This window comes from Lytechinus variegatus, chromosome 1 (genome assembly GCF_018143015.1).
Source record: "Lytechinus variegatus isolate NC3 chromosome 1, Lvar_3.0, whole genome shotgun sequence".
NCBI lineage: Eukaryota > Metazoa > Echinodermata > Echinoidea > Temnopleuroida > Toxopneustidae > Lytechinus > Lytechinus variegatus.
Window position 1 is genome coordinate 49,152,344 of NC_054740.1, and position 25,925 is coordinate 49,178,268.

General features: G+C 35.9%; 1 protein-coding gene across 5 annotated transcripts in view; it reads left to right on the top strand.

Moving 5' to 3' along the window:
• Positions 1 to 25,925, top strand: part of LOC121415536 (sperm-associated antigen 1-like) — a 72,967-nt gene that overhangs the window by 32,453 nt on the left and 14,589 nt on the right. For all 5 annotated transcript variants that reach the window (XM_041608780.1, XM_041608771.1, XM_041608806.1 and 2 more), the window contains exons 10-17: positions 3,308 to 3,414; positions 5,683 to 6,229; positions 12,279 to 12,453; positions 12,987 to 13,067; positions 14,576 to 14,787; positions 16,642 to 16,937; positions 17,355 to 17,462; positions 18,501 to 18,590. In XM_041608780.1, coding sequence (XP_041464714.1) covers positions 3,308 to 3,414; positions 5,683 to 6,229; positions 12,279 to 12,453; positions 12,987 to 13,067; positions 14,576 to 14,787; positions 16,642 to 16,937; positions 17,355 to 17,462; positions 18,501 to 18,590 — 1,616 coding nt within the window. The remainder of the gene's footprint in view (positions 1 to 3,307; positions 3,415 to 5,682; positions 6,230 to 12,278; positions 12,454 to 12,986; positions 13,068 to 14,575; positions 14,788 to 16,641; positions 16,938 to 17,354; positions 17,463 to 18,500; positions 18,591 to 25,925) is intronic.

The window sequence follows — 25,925 nt, forward strand, 5'->3', positions numbered from 1 at the left end:
ATTGCATGTGCTGGTAGGCCCCAGAGTTTGATTGAATCATCACGCTGCTTATGCAAAGTGCTATTAACCCTGTATCGCCGATAATCCTTATCAGGCAAGCCGACAGTAGACCGTAAACAACAGCTGATATTACCTAAGAGTAGCTCTGCCTGTAGTAGGCCTTTTGAAATTAAGTTATTTTATTTGATATTAATCCATTTTTCAAAGGCATATTACAATTTTTTTACATTTTAACCCTATCTAGGCCGGGGGGGCCTCGGAGGCCCCCCCCTCAACGAATCGCGCGATATTTTCGCCGTGCGAAATTTTTTGACCGTGCCGCTCGCTGAGTTTTTACTTTCAAGTCTTGCGCAACTTTTGAGACCAATTTTGCGTCACCCGGGTATGTGGTTCCGAAATTACGCAACATTATGTAAGTGTATGTCAGACCGAAAATTGCTCAAAAACGTGATTCATGTACAAAGTCAATGCAAATTGTGTTTTCAACCAAATTTCATAAATGTATGATTATTTTTAGTTTTGCTAGTCTAAATGTATTCATTTTATGCTTTTTATGATCACAGAAGAGTCCCCAACAAATTTCATTGAAAAAAAACAATGAAAAACAAAAGGTCAAAAAACAATGAAATACATAAGAAATTGCAAAAAAACAATATAATACATAAGAAAATGATTTGATATCACATTTTTTTTCATGTACTCTTGCTTAGGACACCACAAAGAGTTTCTATACCAAAAATTAGTACATTTGGAGCTTTATTTAGGGAGTTAGAGGAAAAAGTATGATTTCTCATACTAATTACGCATAAATTAGCATAATCACTTAATAGCAATTCGCATGAAATAAATTACTATACAATCTTGTAGCTTATGTCCCAGGCAATCCGTGTGCCAATTTTCGGTGCGATCGCGCGGACGACGGCCGAGATCTTAGGGGGGGCCTGGGAGCCCCCCCCCCCCCCCCGGCCATAGGAACTCCCAAAATACCCCGGCCTAGATTGGGTTAAAATCCAATGTTATTCTGTTTTCGGTTTGGAACGAAGAAAATTGGCCCCGAAATAAGGGAACTATTAAAGAAAAACAAAAATAACTGCCTGCAATAGCGAGTGAGTTTGCTTGAATCAGCGCACTGTGTATGTAATTGTGGTTTAGTTTTTTCGGACCCATCGAGGTCAAGAAACACATGCTTAGATACTGGCCCGGGGTGAAGAGATTTTCCATGGTTCGTAATCAGGGTTTGTTTTCTACAATGACATTGAATTGCGTAATGCAGGCAAGACTGCAAGATGGGCTCTACTTGTTTTGGTCTTGGCCATCTTTTTTTTCAAATGCTCTTAACTAATTATATTCACCTCACCACTGCTACATGCATGCAGATTTTTGTTGCAAAGACATGGTCAATAGCTGAGATCTTTTGTGGTCTTTCAGTCTGTGCGGTTATTAAAGCATGCCACTTCTTTCACTTTTATTCCTTACAGATATATGGAACAATATTCTTTCTCAAATGAGCCTTCTGTTTGAATTCAAACTCTTAATACATTCCACCAAAATCAACCTTTCCTTTCCTTGGAATGATAGATTGAATGATACCAATGAAATTTATTGACAGCTTTTTGGAACTCCTAAGATTGTAAACTACTTTTGATTACTGGTAATAGTTGTCATCTTCATTGTTTGGGCATTCCACTCCCATACACACTCATACATACATGTACACGTACACACCTAGGTCTACGGTAAACTTATTCATGCTAAAAGACACATTCAGACTTGAATTGTAGTTGGAAAATATTCTCTTATTTTGTATTGTCTCATGGTATTGATTCATTGCCTCATAGAAATCATACACACTTCCCACATGAAAGGCATAATGTTTACATTTTATGTGTATTTTAATAAAGATGCATTGTTAAGCTGTTAAGTTTGAACACACAATTGTATTGCCCATTTTCACTTGGGAATTCCCCTTGTCATGGGGAATCCCAGGCATATTGATTGTGCAATTGCATTCAACAACACTAGTTGACAGACACAGATTACACAGTTTGTAAACGATGCATGTGAGGATTTTTGCAAACAGCCTTCTCTGGGGCTTCACTGATTTCCATAACAAATATTTTGTGGTATGATGGTCTGTTGATCGTGTTGCACATGCATGTATAAGTGTTGGTGAGTTTACCATGTTTTTAATTGTCAAATTCGATTTTTTTTTTGTTGGAATTGCCACAATTTGCACTAAAATTATTGATTGCATTGTCATTTTTCTTTCTTTGAAGTTTTCTTTTGTCACATCATTTTGTTGTTTATCATGCATGGTTGGTGATATTATCATTATTTTATAAATTTTGTTAGAGATATTATAATGATTCATTTCTGCCTCTTTCCCAAGCAACAGCATTAACACATTGGTCTGAACCAATAGTTACTTTTTAAAACATGCTGTACATTAGCATATAATCTAGGCGCAAGCTGCAGTTATTGTCTTTGTTGTTATGCTGAACGCCAGATCAGACGTATCTCTTGCGTTCAGCATAACAGCAAAGACATATGTAATCATATCTTTTGATGGAATGAGGTCCTGTTTCATGAAGCTAGGATGATCAAGTAAAACTGATCATTTGAACTGGATTTCAGACCCAGGGGGGCCACTTCCATTCATGAGTGGATACCATGCGCAACCACGGGGTCTCGAAAAGCACCCTAAACACGTAATTTCCATATTCTGAAAATACACCCCTTAAGTATTGGCGTGTGAAACCCTACCCTTAACAAGTATTGGAAACAAAACGATACTCTTGGCAAATATTCCCTGAAATGAACCCCTAAACAAGTACAGGAATGTTTTATTGTTACGGGTCCTTCGGTCGTCTGCTTTACCTTATTTGGTTTAGTACGACCCACCTTCTACACCTCGCGCAAATCGGACTCTAAACACGTAGTGTTAGGGCAAAAAGGACATGAAGGTCACATGATCAAGGTCAAAGGTCATGTAAGGTAAATGAACTTTGGCCATTTAGGGGTTTTTTGTTGAATAACCATCATATCTCTAAGTTTATTGGTCTAGTTCATAAAAAGTGGACATAATAGTAACCATGTATCACTGAACATCTTGTGGGAGTTAGAGTAGTATTCAAAGTCAGCACTGCTGCTATATTGAACTGCGTGATGCAGGTGAGAAGGCCAGAGGCATTCCACTTGTTATCAGAAGTTGGTTCTCTAGTTAATCAAATTCTACTGTATGCACATGCAATAATTTTTATATTATAAAGTATGTATTTGATTCCTGCATTTTTCCATTATTTTGCAGCTTTATTGCGGAGGGGAACAGCTAGGAAATCTCTGAAGAATTACAAACTTGCTCTTCAAGATCTTCAGGCTGTCCTTCAAGTAGAACCAAACAACAAACAGGCTCTGGTTAGTAGCCAATTATCTTATCATTGGGAGAGTAACAAGATCTGGGCTTGTTTCATATAACGTGTTATAAATGACAAATTTGAAATAATAGACAAATCTACTAAATTCCTTCAATCTGATTGGCTGATAAAAAAATTTGTTATGAAAATTTTGAATTTGTTATTGTGTCTTTATGAAATGGGACCTACATGTATGGTGGGGTGTCCAGTCTTCGCGGACTATTCAAAAAATATTCATCAGGCTTAAATTTGTTCACAAAATATTCCCAATTTATACAAAACCAATTCAAGAAATAGTTACCACATTGACGGCAAGATCGTAAACTATAAAACCATTGACGAAAATGTGAAGTAGGTCAAGTGGTTTTGCCGGTATTGCGATCTCAAAATTCTGTTCAGATCTACGAATGCGCGCTGTGCTGAAAAAGTGTGACCTAACTTTGCAGACCAGAGTTGTGTAGATTTAAACAAAAACCCAAGTTCAAAAGGAGAGATATTTATATCAGATTGATGACAAAATGCTATAGAATCATTCAGTACCACATTGAACTCACAGATTTGATGATATCTGCTTGCAAAATGATATTGTGATGCTTATTAAAAATATCAGATTTCTTCGGAATGGGCGCTAACGGTGACAAAATTGCTGATCTTTTATCAATATTTTCATGATTACTGAACTCATCCCAAAGAAATTTACGTCGTAGGGTAATTTTGGGTTGCTTTTCATGTTAATGATGTCACATTTTAAGGATATTGGCTAGTTTTTGTCTCACCCACCAGAGGTGAAGGCGAGACTTAGGGATCCAAATGCCGTCCGTCGTCCATCCGTCACAAACCTAATGGCACATGACTCCACAACCGTAAGTTGCTTTTCAACCAAACTTAGATGGTAGATGTACTTGGGGGACCTGCATCTAATGCTGCAGTCAGAGGTCACATGGTAAGGTCAAAGGTCATCTTCTGGTCAACGTTAAAGTTTACATGCAAGACTCTTTGATGACACCTTACTCCGCAACCATAAATCAATTTTCAACCAAACTGATGGTGGATGGACTTAGGGGACCTGCATGCCTTTTTGCAGTCAGCAGTCACATGGTAAGGTCAAAGGTCATTTTCTGGTCAACGTTAAAGTTTACATGGAAGACTCTCTTATGATACCTAACTCCGCAACCATATGTAACTTTTCAACCAAACTTGGATGGTAGATGGACTTGGAGGACCTGCATGTGATGCTGCAGTCGGAGGTCACACGGTTAGGTCAAAGGTCATTATCAGGTCATTGTTAAATTTTACACGCAAGACTCTCTTATGACACCCAACTCTGCAATTGTATGTCACTTTTCAACAAAACTTGGGTGGTAGATGTACTTCGGCGACCTGCACGTCATGCTGCTGTCGGAGGTCACATGGTAAGGTCGAACTTCATTTACAGGTCAACATTAAAGTTTACCTGCAAGGCTCTTACATGTATATGACAATTGTTATTCCATCCCAGTCATTTCACAATGAAGTTTCGATACAATTCTGTTGTGTGCCCTCGCAAATCACAGTATTTCCGGGTATTTTCATAAATGGGCGAGACACAAAATCGCTTTTGCCTTGTTTAGTATGGACCTACATGAAGTTTGGACTCACTGCCATACAACTATGGTAACTGTGTCATTATGGCACCTTGGAAGCGGGCTCATCCAATCGCAGTAAATTTTTCATGGTAGTTACAATAATGGCAAAGTTACTAAAGTTCCAACTCTTTAATTTAATTAGGCCCCTTGTCTCTCATTTTTTTACTTTCTTTTTAATATCTAGTTGATTTATCCATTGAAGATTTGTCACAAATTATGTTTCAAACACCACTACTCTTAGGCCTATTTATTTCAATATTACTAGTGTTGGATCACTTTTGTACATGGATACATTATTGTACTACAGTACATATGGGGTAAAATTAAAACGGGCCCAAAAGTTATCCAAGGCCAAGAAGAAGGGCATTGAGGCTTTCATTTATTTGGATGCAGCTTTATGTTAGTTATGTTTTTCAATCCTGAATTTCCCATTTTTTTAGGCATTGGGTTTTGTGGGAAAATGTGACTCAATGACCTGTGTACCTGCCTGAACAGAAAACATGTTACCATATTTAGCATAATCTTTGCCTCTTCAATGAGAGTTTTTAAAATGAAGAATAAAATTTGGTGACGATAAGAAGTTCCCGAACAGGAATAATGAAAATAATATGCTGCATGTTTTTCAATTGAAAATCTTTCTGTAGGATATGGTAAATGATGTGGTAGCCAAGATGGAGAAGGAGAAGACACAGATTGAGGACGAGCTGAAGAAAAAAGGATCTACGAGCAGTACATGTATATCCGGACAGCAGCAACTCTCATCTGGTGAAACCAAGGCCAAGTCTGGAGGCAGGAGACTAGTCATTCAGGAGGTAGAGGAAGAACAATGCAGTGAGGACGAGGATGCTGGAGAGAAAGAAGTGAACGTTTCCAAGAAGACTTTGGAGAAGAAGGATTCGAATAACAGCATGCAGAGTCCAGTGGAAAGTGGCAGCAGTGAGATAGATGGGGGCAGTTCAAGCAAGACCAAGCCACCGGTATCGTCTAGTTCTCCAGTGCTGAACAATACATCCCAAGTTCCAATTGCAGCGAATCAAAGTGAAAAACCTACGCCCACTCCACCCAAGCCTGCCCCGCCCCTTCCAAAGATGGTGGTTTCCCTCAAGGATGCTGGCAATGACTTCTTCAAGCAGGGGCAGTATACAGAAGCTAATGACCGCTACAGCAAAGCAATCAAGACACTCTGTAAAGGTTAGCATTAGATCAACAGGGTCATTCCATGCCAATTCACCCAATGAATGTGCAATTTTGCACCCAACCCTGTCAGAATTCGTTGTAAATTGGTACACATAAACTTCACCATGGCCCACACACAAAAAAAAAGTCCAATTGGTCCGTCGGTTCTCGCGCTACGGCCCGCCCTTTTCTCCTTGTTTTGAAAAAATGGGCGTGACCTTCAACTTTCAATGGCCACTGCGTCGTAACGTGTTGACCAATTTTCATGAAACTGGAACCATTTATTAGGAAATTTAGAGAGGAATCCAAAACATGCATCAAATAATGTATTGGAGCGATTTATAAGGTCGTGACCTTTGACATTTACTTTTACCTTGAGTTTGACCCCCGGACAAATAATTTTTTAACTTGATTTTCTTATATGTTAATTATTAGTATGATATTGACAAAATATGTTAAAATCAATGATGATATTTTATTTCTTCACCTTTTAAAACTTTCAAAAATACCATGAAATTTCACTCTAGTCCCACATACTGATATTCATTTTAGTAAAGTGTTTACCAGTTACATGATTTCTTACAATTTTAAGTTACAGTATGCATGCACATGAAAAGAAATTAAGCTCATCAGTTCACAAATGAAACATTAAACATTTATGTTCATGAATAGGTATCTGTTTAGGCATTTTGATGTTCAGCAATATATATCATATATATATATATTCTTGATAGTAAAGTGTTTACTTTTATGGGAGCCTTAGGCATATACTCAACAATCTGATGAGAAAAGTGTATGATATATATTGCTGAACATCAAAATGCCTCCACGACTCCATGTTTTTGATTTAGTGCTGCAGCCGAACCGCCAAACCGAACGGAAGTTCGCCGAACTTGGCATTTCCGGACCGAACCGAACGCAAAAGCCTGGTTCGGAAGTTCGGTAAAAAAAAAATGTTAATATGCAATGCGTAAGTGCGATGACTACATAGATTTAAGTATAAAATTAAACAAAAAAATATTGGTTAGTGATTGTGCACAAAGAGAATTCGACTCAATATATTTTTAAAATCCACTATGATAGCTCCCATCACGTCTTTGATTGAACTGTTATAAACTTAAGAATATGTTATTAACATAAATATATTTTTTTCTTGATAAAATGAGGGGACATTTTGAAACTAAACTCGGTATAAAATAGGCCCGTTTCGGGTACACGTGTACAAGCATGGTCAAGTTAGTGCATGTGTACTAAATTTCATCACCGTGTACACGGTATCATCTGCATCAAGCTCACAGCCTCACATTAATTCTTAGTTCTCAGACATTGCACATGTTTTAATCACTAATATGTCAATATATTTCAATTAACTAGAGTGAGTTTACTTCCAAAATGGCCGATTTAATCCACATTTATTCTTTGGAGACTCAAGTTTTTGTACCACACGAAATGGGTATGCTCTGGTCAGTGCAGGGCCCTAGTTAGCACCGACGTTCGTTGGATGCGCATTTTGCATACTGTACCGTACATGCATGCACAGATCGCTGCAGAATTGAGTGTAACTGAAGTTATCGATTGATTTTCATTATTTTATTGTCAATTTGAGGAGCGTGTGTTTGTAGGCTTGTAGCACATGTGTATGAGCATATAACACGTAAATGGAGACTCTCGAAAGCGTTCTTCAATCACTTCTAGAGCCAATTTTAGAATCACCAATTGCGACAACGATCTTTGCTCCAGTTATTAATAATTATTAATTCTGCAGCGATCTGTGCATGTACGGTACAGTATGCAAAATGCGCATCCAACGAACGTCGGCGCTAACTAGGGCCCTGCACTGATTTACTTTTGCATTCATTATTAATTTAATGCGCTGCTAAGCTGAGTAAACTTTTTAATTGCACCAATTTTTGTGGATTGATACTTCTAACTTCTCAGGTAAGCTTTATAACCGTGAAATAGGCTACATGTAGGAAACACTGAAAAAATACCGTAACTCACTCTCAGTGTTTACAACGTGTACACGACCGAAAAACACGCCGTGTACACGTGCATCAAAAATGGACTTTCAAACCGGGCCTAGTATAAAAGTGTGGTGTAATTACGTATTGCCATAATCGATCGTGATCGTAATCGGACCTAATCATTTTGTATTTAATAAAGAAAAAGAACCAGACATAAATTCATTCCTCATAAATGACAAAGTATGACAGTTTCGGTCTCATGTTTGATTAAATTTTTATCATTTTCATTTTTTTTTATAAACATGAATATATTTTTTTCCTTATAAAATGTGGGGACATTTTAAGCTTAACTCAGTTAAAAAGTGTAGTTGAATCAATTGCTGTAATCGGACGTACATTTAATTGTTTTGTATTTAAAAAAAAGAAAAAGACAAGACAAATCAATTCCTTGTGACTGACAAAGTAATGGTGAAGTATATTGATTCCACCTTCTGAAATGTCCATATTAATATAAAAGATAAATAAGAGATGAAGGAATGAGGGTGAAAAAACAGAAAATATAAAAATTCAAACCAAATCAACGCATGTTCCCTGATCGATGTTCCGGAAATGGTTGATAAGGAAAGTTGAAACAGGAAGTCCAAACAACCTGCTCTCGGTTGCTATCATACAGGTAAAATTCGTATTCCGAACTTGAAACGTTTTTCCATTGTCAATATTTTCTTAAAAGTGGTTTAATCTGGTCAATTACTGAAAATGAAATAATTATGATTATCAGTTCTGTCTTAGTTCTGACGATCAATGCCGAGTAATTTCACACTAAAATACAGTGTACAGTCCCATGTACTCATTTTCGTGTTGGAAATATGTTTGAAGTCACGTAGCACGTAGCGTCGATCTTTCTGGACCAAGAATGGACTGATATTTTATCTTTTTAAAGTAATTCATTGACCAGATTACACCACTTTTCAGAAAATAGGGACTCTCTTAAACACTCATATTCTTTGGAATGTGAATTTTACCGGTATAATAACAGTTGAGTGGAGGTTGTTTGTCTACTGTTTCGACATTCCCGATCAACACTTTCCAATTTGAGAAGCTGCGTTGGCAATGACATCGTAATTAGGCCTGGGACGATTGTCATTTTCACCATTCGATTATTTCCTGAAAAAATAATCGAATGATTCGATTGTTCGTTGGGAATCACGTCTTTTAAGTCACAATAGGTGACCTAATTTATGGAGACCCCCCCCCCATGAAGAAATCTCCATCAAAGTCACATGTTTAGCATAAATGAAAGTAGGCCCTTTTCCCCCTTTTCCATGATTTTTATATCAAAAGAAACTGCATGAAATGAGATTAAATCTTTCAGTATATTGTTCCAATGAAAATCTTTCCTAAATCAATGCTGTTACTCTGGTATCATGCATGCATCCCTCCAAGTGCCACACCCCTGCATATGAATGAATCAGCCCAGATCAGCTGAGTCCAAAGTCCAAAGCCCAAAGACATAAACAACTCATTCATGAAGTATTCTTTGAGATTGACCCCAGGTGGAGCATTTCACTTGAAAAATTTCATCCCTTGCCCACACCATGTCTCCGCCCCCACTTGTGGCACTGCCCACGATGCTACACATGTATTTCAAAAAAAATATTTTGCAAAATATTTCATTTGAAATACCTTTCAAAATTACGATTTTTTTTATCATTTGAGCCTACGTGTATAACTGGGCCTATTTTTGGAGACTAGTCGAGAAAATACTGGTGAAGACGGGCGCATGTTGGAGTGTCGTTTTCATTGTGTGAGGGGGATATAAAAAAGGTTGCATTGTTTTGAAACATGAAAGGAATTCTCCGGCTCCCACCCTATCTTTCTCTCTCTCTCTCCCTCACACACACACACACAGACGGGGGAAGGGTCAATTCATTTCTGAAGTCATGACCTTTCCTGATAAGGGAACCACGTGCCTTCTTCTTTGTTTCCCAAAGTTTCTTTGGCTATTCGAAGGTCCAATCAGCTCAAGTGAGCTGGTTGTGTGTTTACTTCTTGTTTTGTGCACGCAGACAATGACTTATTTTGTGTAGCGACAGCAAGGTCGGGTGGGATTAAAATTTTCGGAGCGCTTTCATGTTGGTGTGTAACTGTGAATGTGATACAATCATTGATAATTTTTGAAAAATTACCTCGGTAACAAAATTTTGAAACCTGTATGAAGTATTTAAAAAATGTCATCGTTGTTTTCTTGTTTTTGTTATTATTACTTGGGTATTCGAGTTATCCCAATTGATGTCATAATCAGGATCTAATCGATTGGTGATTGGCGGCATGCCAATCGAACCATTCGATCAATCGATGTTTACTCCCAGGCCTAATCGTAATCGATCATGATCATAGCTACATGAAATAATCATAAAAGAAATATTCTGATCTTTGTAATTCTGTTTCTGTCCTGATTCTCTCATTATCAATATTTTTTTTTTTTTTTTTTGATTTTCATTTAAAAAAAGAAAGTAGAAATGACTTATTTTTTGTTTAAAGATTAAAACAAAAGAAAGTTCAACAATTTTCATGACTATTCTTTTAAGAAACAAAATTTATTATAAATATATGACAGATTATCCTGGAGATCACTTGTTTGTGGGTCGGCGATCTTTATTTTTTATATGTTTAAATTTAATTTTGGCATTTACTGCCGAACCCCGAACCATAGTTCGGAAAAAAATTGCCGAACCCTGCCGAACCGAACCCGAACATGCCGCCTGACTTGCAGCACTATTTTGATTGTATCAAAAACATTCACAAGAGCAAGCTCAATAACGTAGAGGCCATAAGGCAGAACACGGCCGTGTGTTGCTGCGCTCTACGTACGAAGATATACAGCACAATATCAAACTAGCAGATAGGCGTAAGTTGTTGACTGCTCAAAACGTCCAAAAAGCACCATAATCCATCCAACCCTAAAATAATGCTAATATGAAAAGTTAGGATGTATTTATGCTAAATATGTTTGTTAAAATATGAAGTGTAATTTTTACATCCAAAGAACGCAGATTTTAAAGCGTTCTTCGTACAGTGGCAGATGCAAATTTTGACCAAAGTGAGTATTGTGACATCACTATAATGCATAAAAATGCATTATCTCCATTAGCCCCGACCCCTCCCCCACTGACACAATCAAAATAGCATTCCAATTTTAGATTCCTAATTTTAGATGTCGAATAATCTCCCAAAATAGACCCAGTTATAGGTTTAAATGATAAAAAATTGCAATTTTGAGAGGTACTTCAAATGAAAAATATTTTGCAAAATATTTTTTAACATCGTGGGCAGCGCCACAGTTGGGGGTTGGAGCATGGTGTGGGCAATGGATGAAATTTTTCAATTAGTAAAAGGCACCACATGCGTGTCCGTCTCAAAGAATACTTCGTGAAAGAGTTGTGTACAGAGACGTAAAATGGACCCAAGACAGGGTTGTTGCACTTGTAGGGATGCATAATACAAGCATTGATTTCGGAAAGGTTTTTCATTGGAACAACAAAGTGAAAGTTTTAATCTCATTTCATATAGTTTCTTTTGAAATAGAAATTAAAAGAAGGAAGAATAAAAGGCGTACTATCATTTATGAGGAACAGACAATACTTTTGGAGGTCATCATGAGTAGGTTAACTTTTAGCTTACAAGACCTGATTCATGACGATGACCAATCAAATGATTCAATTGTTTTTTCAGGAAATAATCGAATGGTAAAATTGACATTCGTTCCAGGCCTACTCTGCTTGTTATTTGTCATATGCTGTTTCTTAAGTGCCGTACCATATCAAGATTACCTATACGGTACATGAATAGAAAGCAGAATCCCAGAGAGTTTGCCTAGTGCTGTACTCTCAAGGACCCTTGATTCACTTTGCCCTGTAGTTTTTTTGTATAATATAATGTGTCATAATTTTAAAATGAGTGCGCTAAAAGTTTGAACGTTTAAAGCCCGCAGGCCCGACATTGGCAGCCTATGAGAACGATGCATATCTGGTTTCAGTACATTCTCACATAATACTCTAATTATTATACCATTTATACTTTATATTTGAATTGTTGAACAGATAAGCATGTTCACTCCATGGGATTGTCTACATTGTACAGCAACAGGGCATCATGTCATCATAGATCTGGCAATCCCAAAGCCTGTATTGAGGACTGCACTTCAGCTCTGGATCTTAACCCAAACAATGTGAAGGTATACTTGAAGAGGGCCCAGGCATATGAAACAATTGAAAAGTGAGTTGTAGGCTTTCATTACTTTCATTAGACTACATTGATGTAGGCTTTGTGTTTGGGCATTAGAGGTTATTATTTTAATTTTAAGTAAAATTGGCCTTGTATAGGACAGCACATAAATGTAGCTTGGAAAGCCACCTCATTGCTCGGTGTTCAATACTCTTCTCCAATGCTATACATAAACATCTACATATTGAAAGTTACAATGTAGTGAAAATAAACATTTAAACATAAATGCTCAAGGAATTCTTGTTTATTTACTTTTTGATTGTTTCCATTTTTCAGGATATATCTCTAAAATGCTGTTTATATAACTTGTCTTTATCATTGTCATTAAAGGGCTAATGGAATTGCAGAATATTAAAAGTATGGATTTAATGTAGATGTATGACATCTGCCTTCAAACTCAAATTAACTTGGTAATTAATTATTTTTCTGTAGTGTAATGTTATATTTAAAAAAATTACCTCGTTAAAATTTCAAGAATACAGAATACATGTACCAATATCCAAGTTACTTTCGTCCATGAACAGATATGACTATGCCTATGTGGATTTCAAGACTGCGATGAACTTTGACATGTATAATACCAATGCTCAAAATGGAGCTAGCAGGTATGAAATTTTTTCAGAGTTATAATTCTATTTAGATGTAGAAAACTATATTTTTCTTGGAGTTGAAATTCAATTTGGATGTAGAAAACTATATTTTTATGTCATGCTTACATAGCAGATGCAAGACATAGGTGCCACTTTTTCTACATCAGCGATATCGTCAACAGTGATATCTTTATAACCAAAGTTAACCTTATGAAACGATGTTTCATCTATGGATCTATTGCATGAATCTTTGACATTAGGCTAATCAAGTATCAGGTCTCATGACCAAATGCAAAGGTCATTTAGGGACAGTGAACCTCGACCACGATGTGGTATCAACATAAATGAAGTTATGACTGAATTTTCAAGGTAATATTGAAAGTATAAGTGTCTATTGCATGAAGTTTATATTATCATGATAACAGCAAAGAGATCATTAAATCTTAAGTCACTGATAAAGGTCAAAGGTCTATCATTATCATGAGGAGGGAGGAGTATCATGCTTTTAGCTAGTCAGTAATCAAAGACATCCAAATAATTCTCTGAAATTCCACCAAATGTTTTTACTTTTTAATGAATGGGTTTTGATTTAATATTGACAGGTTGAAAAATTGCTAAAATGTAAATGCTGGTATTCTTTCAGTCAATGTGTCATTGTCTTGACAAATCATTTTGCTTTGCTTTTTTGAAATGGACATATTGTACATTTCCTATACAAAGAATGATGGCATTGATGGATTCTATAGTTGAATTGACCATAGCTCTGTAAGGTGGGGCCCAAACCAATGCTCAACATTTTCCTTTTGTTATTTCCTCGCAATTATGTTAATTCCCCTCTAAATAATGTTTGACACACATTTTTATCATTCATTTCCCTTCATGCCACAACTTTATTCTGACTTGAATGAAGTTAAAGGACAAGTCCACCCCAACAAAAAGTTGATTTGAATTAAAAGAGAAAAAGCCAACAAGTATAACACATCAAAATTTGATGTAAAATAAGAAAGTTATGACATTTTGAAATTTCACAAAACAGTTATATGCAATGTCCCGGTTGGTATGCAAATGATGGAACTGATGACATCACTCACTCACTATTTCTTTTGTATTTTATCATATGAAATATTCTAATTTTCTCCTTGGTATTCTGTGAAACAAAGTTTTATTTCTTCCTGAACATGTGGAATGACCATTGATTAACATTTTATGTTTCAGTCAAGTTGGTCCTAATTGTCAAATCTGTAAAATATGAAATATTGTTTAATTCAAACAATTAAAAAAAAAGTAAGTAGTGAGTGAGGGACATCATAGATTCTCTCATTTGCATGTGACTAAATTGTGCACATATAACCTTTTTTTGAAAAATAAGCATAAGTTTAAAATGTAATAACTTTCTCATTTTACATCCAATTTTGATGAAATTTTCTGCATTATGCTTGTCTGTTCTTTCTCTGTTGATTCATATCAACATTTGTCTGAGGTGGACTTGACCTTTAACTTCCATATTTATTTTCAACTCACAGGATGTTACAAATTTTGAAGGATAAACATGGGAAGCAGTGGAGGGAAAAGTTACCTTCAGAGCCCAAGTCTCCCAGCTTTCCCTGGCCAGCCTATGTGCATTCCAGTCTTGGTTCTACCACTACATCCTCCACCTCTTCTGATACCACCATGTCAACCAATTCAAAGAATCAAACAGCCCCAGGTTCTACCCCAGTGCACACCACAGACCCAGGTTATCATTCAGTAAAGTTGCTCAGTTTTGGCATGGGAAAGATTGATAATTGAGACCCATTTTCATCTAACGAATGTGGATATTTACATGGGAAATTCCAAGGAAAATGTTCACTCTAGTGAAAAAATCAAGTTTCAGATTTCAGTTAGGCAGTCAAATTTTCTGAACTCGTTTTTTTTTTTTTACAAGAGTCATATACAGGGGGGGGGCTACCATCTTCACATCATTCACAATGCACACAGAGTGTATTGGTAAAGTATTGGTTATGTACACATACACAGTAGTGACCTATGTGTTGCATTGTACAGTATACTCACAAAGCTTCTTTACAATAAACCAATCAAAAGCTAGTGTGAACTGAATTAGCATAGTCTATACAAATCCCCTCTTAAGATTGCATCTTGAAATTAATGTGGCGCAGGAGTGATTCTGTCTGTGGCGGGCAAAGAGTTAAAAATTAATCTATAAAGTTTGATTTTCCAGTAGGTAAATCGCAATATTGATAAAATTTTGCATTTTTCCATCACTTAAAAAATACAAATAATGAATTGCAAAAAAGAAAAAATGTGGCTGTTTTTCTAACAGTTCATCATTCTTGTCTCTTCAAAAAGCAAATAAGGTCCCAGAGGTCTCTTAATTTTGAAATAGTTGATTAATGTTTACATTAATAAACCTGCCTATAAGATCTACATGTTTTTCTTAGTACTTTGCTTTTATATTCATCAATCATATTTCATTTTGAAACTAAGAAGTGCCGATTTTGTTCACTTCATAAGGGTGTCATGTCTGTTACGCTTGTGTGTCAAATACTAAGCTATGAATTAAAAAAAACCCTTAATTATCAACTTATTTTTGATTATTTAGATGTGGTGAATGGTATTAACCCGAAAATAATCATTAATTGTTACAATCTCGTGTAGAAGTTTTCTTAATATTTTTTTCCATTTTATAAATATTGTAAGAAAAGTCTCACTCTAAAATTAAAGTATGATATATTACAGAATATTTTTCTGATGTGTGTCTCTAACTTCTACCCTTAAAGGGGTGGTCCAGGCTGAAAGTATGTATAGCTTAACGAATAGAGTAGAATTCACTGAGCAAAATGCCAAAAATTTCATCAAAATCGGATAACAAATAACAAAATTATTGAATTTCAAAGTTTAGCAATATTTTGTGAAATCAGTTGTCATGAATATTCATTAGGTGGACTGATGATGTCACATCTCCACTTGTTCTTTTGTATTTTATTATATGAAATGAGGTTTATTCAAATTTTTTCCTCCAAGAACTAGAAAAATGGATTGACAACTGCATAGTGCATTAGATATTTATTGCTGCAACTTATCTCATTATAAGGGAGACATATTCACACAAGTATAAAATAATGAAAAAAAATTGATTTTATGTCATAACATAAGAAAACAGAAAGTGGAGATGTGACATCATCAGCCCACCTAATGAATATTCATGACGACTGCTTTTACAAAATATTGCTAAACTTTAAACTTCAATAACTTTATTATTTGTAATCTGATTTTGATGAAATTTTCGGCATATTGCTAAGTGAATTCTACTCTATGTATTAAGATGTACATATTTTCAGCCTGGACCACCCCTTTAATATGTAAACAATTAGACTTTTACCATATCTTGTAATGAATTAATTATATTAACTTACAAAAGTGGATGTAACTGTCATGTCCGTTATGCTACTACGTGTGACATGTCTGTTACGATACATTTTAAGCTATGAATACAGAATACACTGAACAACTGTTGTTGAAGATCATTTTGGATGGAGCTTGATCTTAAGGTGTAATGCTCTAATTTAAATTATTTGAATCCAAAACTTAGCTGCTGAAACAAATGCTGCACAGACAATATCACCTGTGGCAGAAGTTGCTTCAGCATCGCCGTCCTCATCTACCACTCCTGCTGCAAAGGCTCCATTCAGTGCTTCAACAGGGGGCGCTGCACCACCCGAAGGAGCCATGCCGTCGTCTACGAAGACTGCTCATAAACCCAAGACGTCCCCGTCGCAACCTCCACTAAGAGAAGCAGGGAAGAAGAAGACCGCTCTTGATAAACCGAAAACCAAAGAGGAAAGGTTCCAGGAATTCAAGGCTCAGGGCAATGACCTTGTGAAGAAGGTATCTTCAAGTTTTTTTTCCTCCTGTCATATACTTGAAGGAAAAGATTAATTTAACTTTCTCATATAAGTGGTTTTTAGATCAAGTTCATGCTTACATGTCTGGATGAGGGCATTTTCTCTTTTTTTTACATGACTCAGATTGGGAATGGTTGAATGGCATAATTTTTTTTTACTGGAAAGAGAACAACAAAATGAGATAGCATTGTTCACTGAAAAATCCAAATACTGCATTATACAGAGATCAAGTTCTAACAAAATCCAGCCTCTTGTTATCCATCTGTTTTGTTCAATGAAATATGATAATAGTAATGTAAAGATATAATTATAGTCCTTCATCTACTCACCTTGTCACTATATCAGAAACATACCATCTCTTACATGTATGTCATAGTATCTTTTTTTAATGTATTGACAGGGTGCATACAGTCAAGCTATCGGCTGCTATACAAGAAGTATTGAAGTAGACTCAAGCCAAGCTGTCAGCTATTCCAACAGAGCACTCTGCTATCTCAAACTGAACCTGGTAAACAAACAATCTACTATTAGTATACGCTATTACAGAAGAAAATTAGGGGGAAAACGTGTGAATATGAAGACAGCACTCAAACATTCATGACTTCGAGAAATTCATCGTAATTAGATGTAAAATAAAGGGGAAAACATTTCCGCAAATACGGGAACTGATGAGATCAATTAAAATCTACTTTGTATCATATTCTAAATGAAATATGAATATAATAACTTTTCTTCCTTGAATATGTAGAATTGCCATTAATAATAATAATTATAGTCAGTTTCTTTGCATTTCAGAAAATAAAGGAAAGGAAAGTATTTGTTACTGATTTCACTTTGTTGAAATGTTGAGTCATCCTCATTCTATACTGCCTTGTCCAACTCAGTCTACTCTGTACATAATTTGTTGTCATACATGCATACCTTTTGTTTAATCTTCATCTTTCTGGCCCAATCCTCTCTCTGTACTTTCTATCTATATCTCCTTTTAATTACCCTTTCCCCTTACTCACTTTTCTGTCTGTCTCCCTATGCCGTCTTTATCCTTCCCCATCTTCTCTTTTCTGATACTTTTCATTCTTGCATGTACAATGTGCCTCATTATAGTGGTTATAATTTGCATACTTAATATTTATTATGTTCAATACAATATATGATTTTATTTAATTTCAACAAGTTATTTCCTTGTATTATATTAAGAAGTACTAGTAATTTTATATCATTTCATGTTTGTATTTGAGTATTTTTCTATCATTGTATATGTAAATTGTACACATGTTTTTTATTCAGCCTTTGGCTGTGAGGCATGTTTTTAATAAACCATTATTGAATTGAATTGAACATTTTGAATTAGTAATAGCTGTTTTAAATTGTCAGCTGTAACTATATCAAATGTTATCAGGAAATTTGGAGGGTTGATTTTACTAAACCAGAGCAGCATGAGCAAGAGAATGCCAAACATCTGTTTTTGTTAATATTGGGTGAACGATTGATAAATTCTTGTGTTAATGAAGGTGACCCGTTATCTGTGCATTTTCCTTCCACTCAGCCTGAAGATGCAATCGAGGATTGTAATGAAGCCCTCAAGAGAGATCCTAAAGGAGTCAAAGCTCTCTATCGTAGAGCACTGGCTAGGAAGGTAAGATCAAGTTGGTGCAGTGGTTTCCAAGTATGAATAGAAATCGTGAGCGCATTGTTGTGTGTTCTATACTGGTAATCCTCCACAAGATTTACAACAATTGCCACCAGGTTATCCTTACACTTACCAAAGTCTTGACATAACATTTAAGACTCAACATAGTTATTCTGGACAGTCTAGACAATCACTTTAAATAACTATACCTTATTCATAAGTCTGAACCTCTATTCTCATTTTAACTTCACTTTCTAAACAACTCAAGACATGAATTATTTGATGATATGGTTGCATTTTTTTAATGAAGTTCAAAGTGGATGCGCACCACTTAATAGGGTCACTTTTCATGGAATTGCCCTTCTCTTATTTATAAAAAGTATAAAGTAAAGTCTGAATTTGTCCACAAAAGCTATATTCTTTAGGCCAGTTTAACCCTAAAAAGACTGGGGGGGGGGCTGATTCAGCCCCCCCCCGACATTTTTCGCGATAAATCTGCCGTGCGAAATTTTTTTATCGCGTCGCTCGCTGACTTTTTACTTTTAAGTCTCGCGCAACTTTTGAGACCAAAAGTGTGACCCCCGGGTACGCGGTTACGAAATTATGTAACATTTTGTTAGTGCATGCAGACCCAAAATTACTCAAATACGTGAATTTGTGTACAAATCCTATGCAAATAGTGTTTTTAGCCAAAATTCGTAAATGTATCATTATTTTTCCTTTTACTGCTTAAAATGGATTAATTTTATCTTTTTTATGGTCAAAATAAAGTCTTTGACAATTTCCATTGAAAAAACAATAAAAAACAAAAAGTCGAAAAACAAAAAATACATAAGAAATTTAGAAAACAATAGAATGCATAAGAAAATAAGTGTGATGTTGAAATTTTTGTTAAATAAATTTGATCAGATGCCTATCTAGAGTATGTGAAACAAAAATTAGCATTTCAGGGGAATTATTTTATTAATTAGAGCACACTTATGATTTTACGCATAAATTAGCATAATTAATGAGGCATGAGATTTTTTTGCAGAATTTGATGTCATAGTTTTGTAGATAATGCCGTGGGTAACGCGTGTGCCAATTTTCGTCGCAATCGCGCGATCGACGGCCGAGATCATAAGGGGGGGCTGAATCAGCCCCCCCCCCCCCAGTCTTCTTAGGCATCAAAATAGCCCAGTCTATTTAGGGTTAACTTAGACCATTTAGGCCAAGAGCACTAGGCCAAAATAGGCTTAAGAAAGGAAATTTCTGGTAACAAGCTGATTTTTTCATGATAGGTCCAGAAAAATGTCTAGAATAACATACTAAAAGTCCCCATAAATCCTCCATGGGGGTTTTCCGTAATCCAAGATGGCGTCCAAAATGGCCGTCATTCACAGAAAATGGACATAACTAAATTATTATTTACACTGAACACCACATTTCGGTGCATATTTAATGGTTTATAGAGGTAAAAGATCTAGTAAAAACAGGCTAGAGTGAAAATAAGCAGACTAGGGTACCTAAAAATCCAAGATGGCATCCAAAATGGCTGCCAAAGCCTAAAAATCCACTATTCATCTATTACTCCCTTTAATATCTATTTTGTTTCTATTTAATGGTTTCAATGGTCAAGTAATACATTGGGACAAGTTACAAGGACATTCAGTGGTCAGGTTTGTCCAAAAATCAAAGATGACTTCCAAAAATAGAGTCTAAAATTGCTGTTTTTAGTTACGAATGGACATAGCTTATCAATATCTGCCTATGATATATGATTTTGGTGTCTAAACAATGGTTTTAAAGGTCAAATAATACATTTGTACAAGTTCAGAGAAGCTTCAGTGGTCAGGTATGTCCAAAAATCCAAGATCGCTTCCAAAAACGAGTCTTAAAAAAAAGTCTGAAAAATTGACATACTTCGTTAAAAAATCCACCTGGGAGATATGATTTTGGTGTCTAAACCATGGTTTGAAAGGTCAAATAATGCATTTGAACAAGTTAAAATGATATTCATTGGTCAGATATGTCCAAAAATCCAAGGTGGCTTCCTAAAAATGTAGAATGAATTGACCGCTGTTACTGAAAAATTGACATACTTCATTAAAAAATCCACATGAGAGATATAATTGTGGTGTCTAAACAATTGTTTTAACCCTATATAGCCCCTCAACATTTTTCGCAATAACTTCTAAATGCAAAAAAATAATACGCTGAAATTTCATGACTTTTTTCTTTCACATCTCTGCATATTTTGAGACCCTGTTCGCGAAAATTGGTGATACACCAGGCCTCGAAATAGGATTTTTTGGGGACAAGGCCACTTTTTTGAGGGGCACTTTTTCACTGAGGCCAGGCAGCAGAGGGCACCAAGGCCATACAGAGGGGCACCAAGGCCACTTTTTATGGGGCATGTAATAAATTATTTGTAGGTGTTACAGTTTCGCGGCGTGGGGGGGGGGGCTTTCCATAGTCGATGTTATACATCAGATTCATTACCAAACCACATTATTTACTTAAGAAAAAATGAACTTTACGCACGACTGGTGATACCTTCTTGAGCTACATGTAATTAAATGTGAATCTGATTAGCACCCAAGAAAGTATCACCGGTCGTTCGTAAGTTGTTCATAACTGACGAACAGCTTTATGAAACACTCCCATTCAAAGTACTGTACTTACGCATCGCGCGCGCTCGCCAGGACAGTACAGCGCGCGCGACATTTGTGTAGTACACATACGGAGCTCGCGCTCGTCCATTCTTATGCTGCAGCTTACATAGCATATGTAAAGCGCGCTAGCAGCCGGCCGGCCGGCCAGCTGTGTATAGCTAGCTCATTGTTCGGCACGTCTTCGGACTAGACTGCATACACGCACTGGACGTCGCTGGTAAAGCTAAGGTATTGAATACTTTTTGAGATCGGAGAAAAGTTTTCCTCGCTCAGAAAAAAAGGTGCAGACTTTCAAAAGGGGTACATTATATATCAGAAAAAGGGCACATTTATGAGAAAAAAAGGGCACCACGGCCATATAAAAAGGGCACATTTTTAGTGGCCGTAACTTTTAGCTAAAAGAAGAAGGGCATGACGGCCAGTAATGGGGGCATCGACGGCCGTCGGGGGCATCGGCGGCCATGGCCGTCAATTATTTCGAGGCCTGATACACTTGTGGAGATATAGCACATATTCGTGACCAATGTCACCGAAAATGGCAATTTCCATCAACTTTTGTGTGTACAATGTATGGGTTTTACAAGAAGTGTTGTCAGATGAATGTTTTTTTTTCTGTTTTTCTTCACATAACTTTCTTTTGGGCTATCACCAACTATTTTAGATTAAAAAAAAAAAAATACAAAATAGAGATTTTGAAATAAAGAAATACATAATAAATTAAAAACAAAGAAATACATAAGAATTTGGAAGCACGGAAGGAAGCAAGAATATTATCCAACATCTAATAAATTACTTTGAAACATTCAACTTTCTGGCTGCTAATGAATATTTATTTATCTCTAATTTGCATAAGTATTTTCACTATTTGATGATATAATGTCAAAATATAAAGTAAATATCACCTTTCTTCAGTACACAATTAGAAAAAAAAAATTATGCCCAGACGTGGTAATCAATATGTTTGTGAAATTCAGAATTTCGAGAAAAATTAGCATATGCGCATATATTTAATTACTATTATAATCTAATAATTATACAATTTCAATACAGTTGAGTGAGCTGTCTTTTAGATTACATGACTGGTTACTAACATGCTTGATTCCATTGCATTTTCTCATAAAATGGGGGGAAACTACAAAAAAATGAAAATTCCTTGAAAAAATTTGAATATATTTGCATAATTAATTAGATAAATCAAAAATGATAATAAATATCACAAATTTGACAACGCATTTTTGTAAAATACATAATGAGACACCCACACACCAAATTTGGTCGCAATCGGTCTATAAACGGCCGAGATCTGCGGGGGGGGGGGCCTTATAGGCCCCCCCCCAGGCTATGCAATTTCAAAATAGCTAGGGCTATATAGGGTTAAGTGTTGAATGATAATAAGCACAAGTAAAAAGGACAGTCAGAGAGGTTCAGTATGTCTAAAAAATCGAAGACAGCTTCTAAAAATTGAGTCTAAAATGGCTGCTGTTAACGTACAAATTGACAAAGTTCATTTAATATCTGCATACCCGTGGTCTCATTCAAAGGACAGACAGTGGTCAATTGTGCTCAACACTGCAAGATGGCTTGCAAAAATTGGGTATAAATGATTGGTTACTGTTATTCGACAGTTTGTTTAATATTCACCTAGGAGATATGTTTTTGGTGTCTAGACCGTAGGCCAGTGGTCCATTATGTTCAGAAATCCAAGATAACTTCCAAAAATGGAGTATAAATCAGTTATATCTCGAGGAGAGACTTGTGGATCACAGTGATTCAGTTTGCTTTTCACCTCCCAGGCAAAGGTGATGCCAAAAGAAATAAAAATGATAAAAAATGACTTTTGAGAATTTAATATTTGCCTGATATATATGATTTTGGTGTCTAATCCCTGGTTTGAAGGGTCAAATAATATTTTGGGATTGCAAACAATGATATGGGTGCGTTGTGGTCTAGTGGTTCTGACGCTCACCTTTCAAAAAGAGGGTCGTTGGTTCGAATCCTACCCATGGCGTGTTTTCCTTCAGCAAGAAATTTATCCACACTGTGCTGCACACAACCCAGGTGACGTAAATGGGTACCGGCAGGAAGTAATTCCTCAAAAAGCAGTGTGCACCATAAATGGTAGACTAGCTTTGCCGGGGTGATAAAGGAGCGCCTTGAGCACCTAGCAAGGTGGATACGTGCGCTATACAAATCCTATATTTATTATAATGCAGTTGTCCTGTTTTCCTAAAAATCCAAAATGGCTTACAAAATGGCATGTAAATGACTTTAAAAATTATCATAACTCATAAAATATCCTCATGTGAGGAATAACTGTGGTGGCTACGCTTAAATACATTTGGGAAGAGTAATCTTAACAATTTAGGAGTGGGTAATAGCAGGCATTATTGCTCAATTTAGGAACCAAATAGCACATGTAGTGGAAAACTGAACATTCTTGCGATCGACTTGTACTTAATATATATTTGACATTTCAAACCATAGTGCAGAAACAAAATTTATTTCTCACATGTGAATATTGCGTATGACTATTTTTAAGCGATGGGAGTTAAATGCCATACTGGAAGCCATATTAGAATATGAAGCAAATTGATAATTGCATATCATCATAAGCTGTCCCAAAGTATTATTTGACACTTGAAACTATAGTATAGAGACCCAAATATTATCTCTCAGGCGGAAATCAAATTAACTATGTTATTTTAGAAGAAATATCAGCCATTTTAGACTCCATTTTTTGGAAGCCATCTTGTAAGTTGTCCCAATGTTTTTATTTGACCCTTCAAACCATGGTTTAGACACCAAAATCTTATCTCCCATGCAGATATTAAATGACCTATGTCAATTTGTATGAAACAGCAGCCATTTAAGACTCCATTTTAGAAGCCGTCTTCGCTTTTTAGACATATTGGACGTCAGATTGTCCTTTCTGCATGTGCTTATTTATTATTTCAACACTTAAAGTCATAGTAAAGACACCACAATTATATATCTCTGGTGGATTCTTAATGAGGTGTGACAATTGTTCAGTAACAGCAGTGTCAATTTAGACTCCTATTTTGGAAGCCATCTTGGATTTTTGCCCGTACTTGACCATTGAATGTCCTTTTAACGTGTCCAAAATTTAGAATTTGACCCTTAAAACCATTGTTTAGACACCAAAAATCATATCTCAGTCAGATATCAAAGGAACTATGTCCATTCGTAAGTAAAAACAGCCATTTTAGCCTCCATTTTTGGAAGCCATCTTGGATTTTTGGACATACTTGACCATTTAATGTCCTTGTCACTTGTCCCAATCTATTACTTGACCATTAAATCCATTAAATAGAATTAAATAGAAACAAAATTAAAGACATTAAAGGAAGTAACAGATGAATGGTGGATTTTTAGGCTTTGGCAGCCATTTTGGACACCATCTTGGATTTTTAGGTACCCTAGTCTGCTTATTTTTTACTCTTCCCTGTATCACTAGATCTTTTACCTCGTTAAACCAATAAATATGCACCGAAGTGTGGTGTTTAGTGTGAATAAAGAGTGAGTTATGTCCATTATCTGTGAATGGCGGCCATTTTGGACGCCATCTTGGATTACGGAAAACCCCCATGGAGGATTTATGGGGACTTTTGGTATGTTATTCTAGACATTTTTCTGGACCTATCCTGAGAAAATCAGCTTGTTACCAGAAATTTCCATTTCAAACCTAATGGTCTAACTCTTATTGGATGCCAAAAATGTGTTTAAAAAAAATTATGTTTCTTGTGCTATTTCATCATGCTACAGTGGCAAAAAGTTAATATTCCAATACAGTTATGAATTACCTGACTAGAAGTAGGAGTGGACTAGAAGTAGGAGTGGGCTATAAATGGGTGATTTTTGGTTTTACTGTGGGAACAGTTTTTTGTGTTCCTTTTACCTTATCTCAATATGAAATGACAATATTTTTTGTCTCGGGTCCGAGAAAAAAATCACAGTTTTGGCCACAACTTCTTTATTTGGTGGTCTTTTTCTCTGGTTTTGGTGTTTATTAATATGTTTTAGGGGGCAGGCAATTTGTTTTCCCTATAATTAGCCCTTTTAAACCATTATTTGTAGAGTTAAAAGGTAATTATACCTAAAGTTCCAATTTTTATAGCTTTTTTTTCAGCCAAATGTAGGTTTTATCATCCTGGAGTTCTTGGATATTAGATGGTACGAGGTCAACAATAGCAAGCAGCTTCATAGTGCTATATTGCTTTTATTCCTCTACTATGGGTTTTACGGGTATTTCTGAAATATATTTTATTAAATAAAAAAATGTTAATTATCCATAGGGGCAATACAGTATACAATGTACTGTTACTGTACATACTACATTGCCATTGACCACCATGACATATGACAAGGCCTGTATATAAACTATAGTGTCATAGAAATACATTGTTTTACAAGCTCTTAAGGTTTAAAATTAGATTGGGAATTGTGAATTTGATTGCTTGTCAGCTGATGTACATGATGAAACCAGCAACGTAAATTGCACATAAAATATCACATACATGTATTATATACACGTGTACATCACATATCTACATGTAGCCATATCTTCTTCATTTGGAGGCTTTTTTTACCTGGTCGTGGTGTCTAACTGGCCTATGTTTATGGGGTCAGGTAACTATATAATCATGGTAACGTTGATCAACAGCCAATC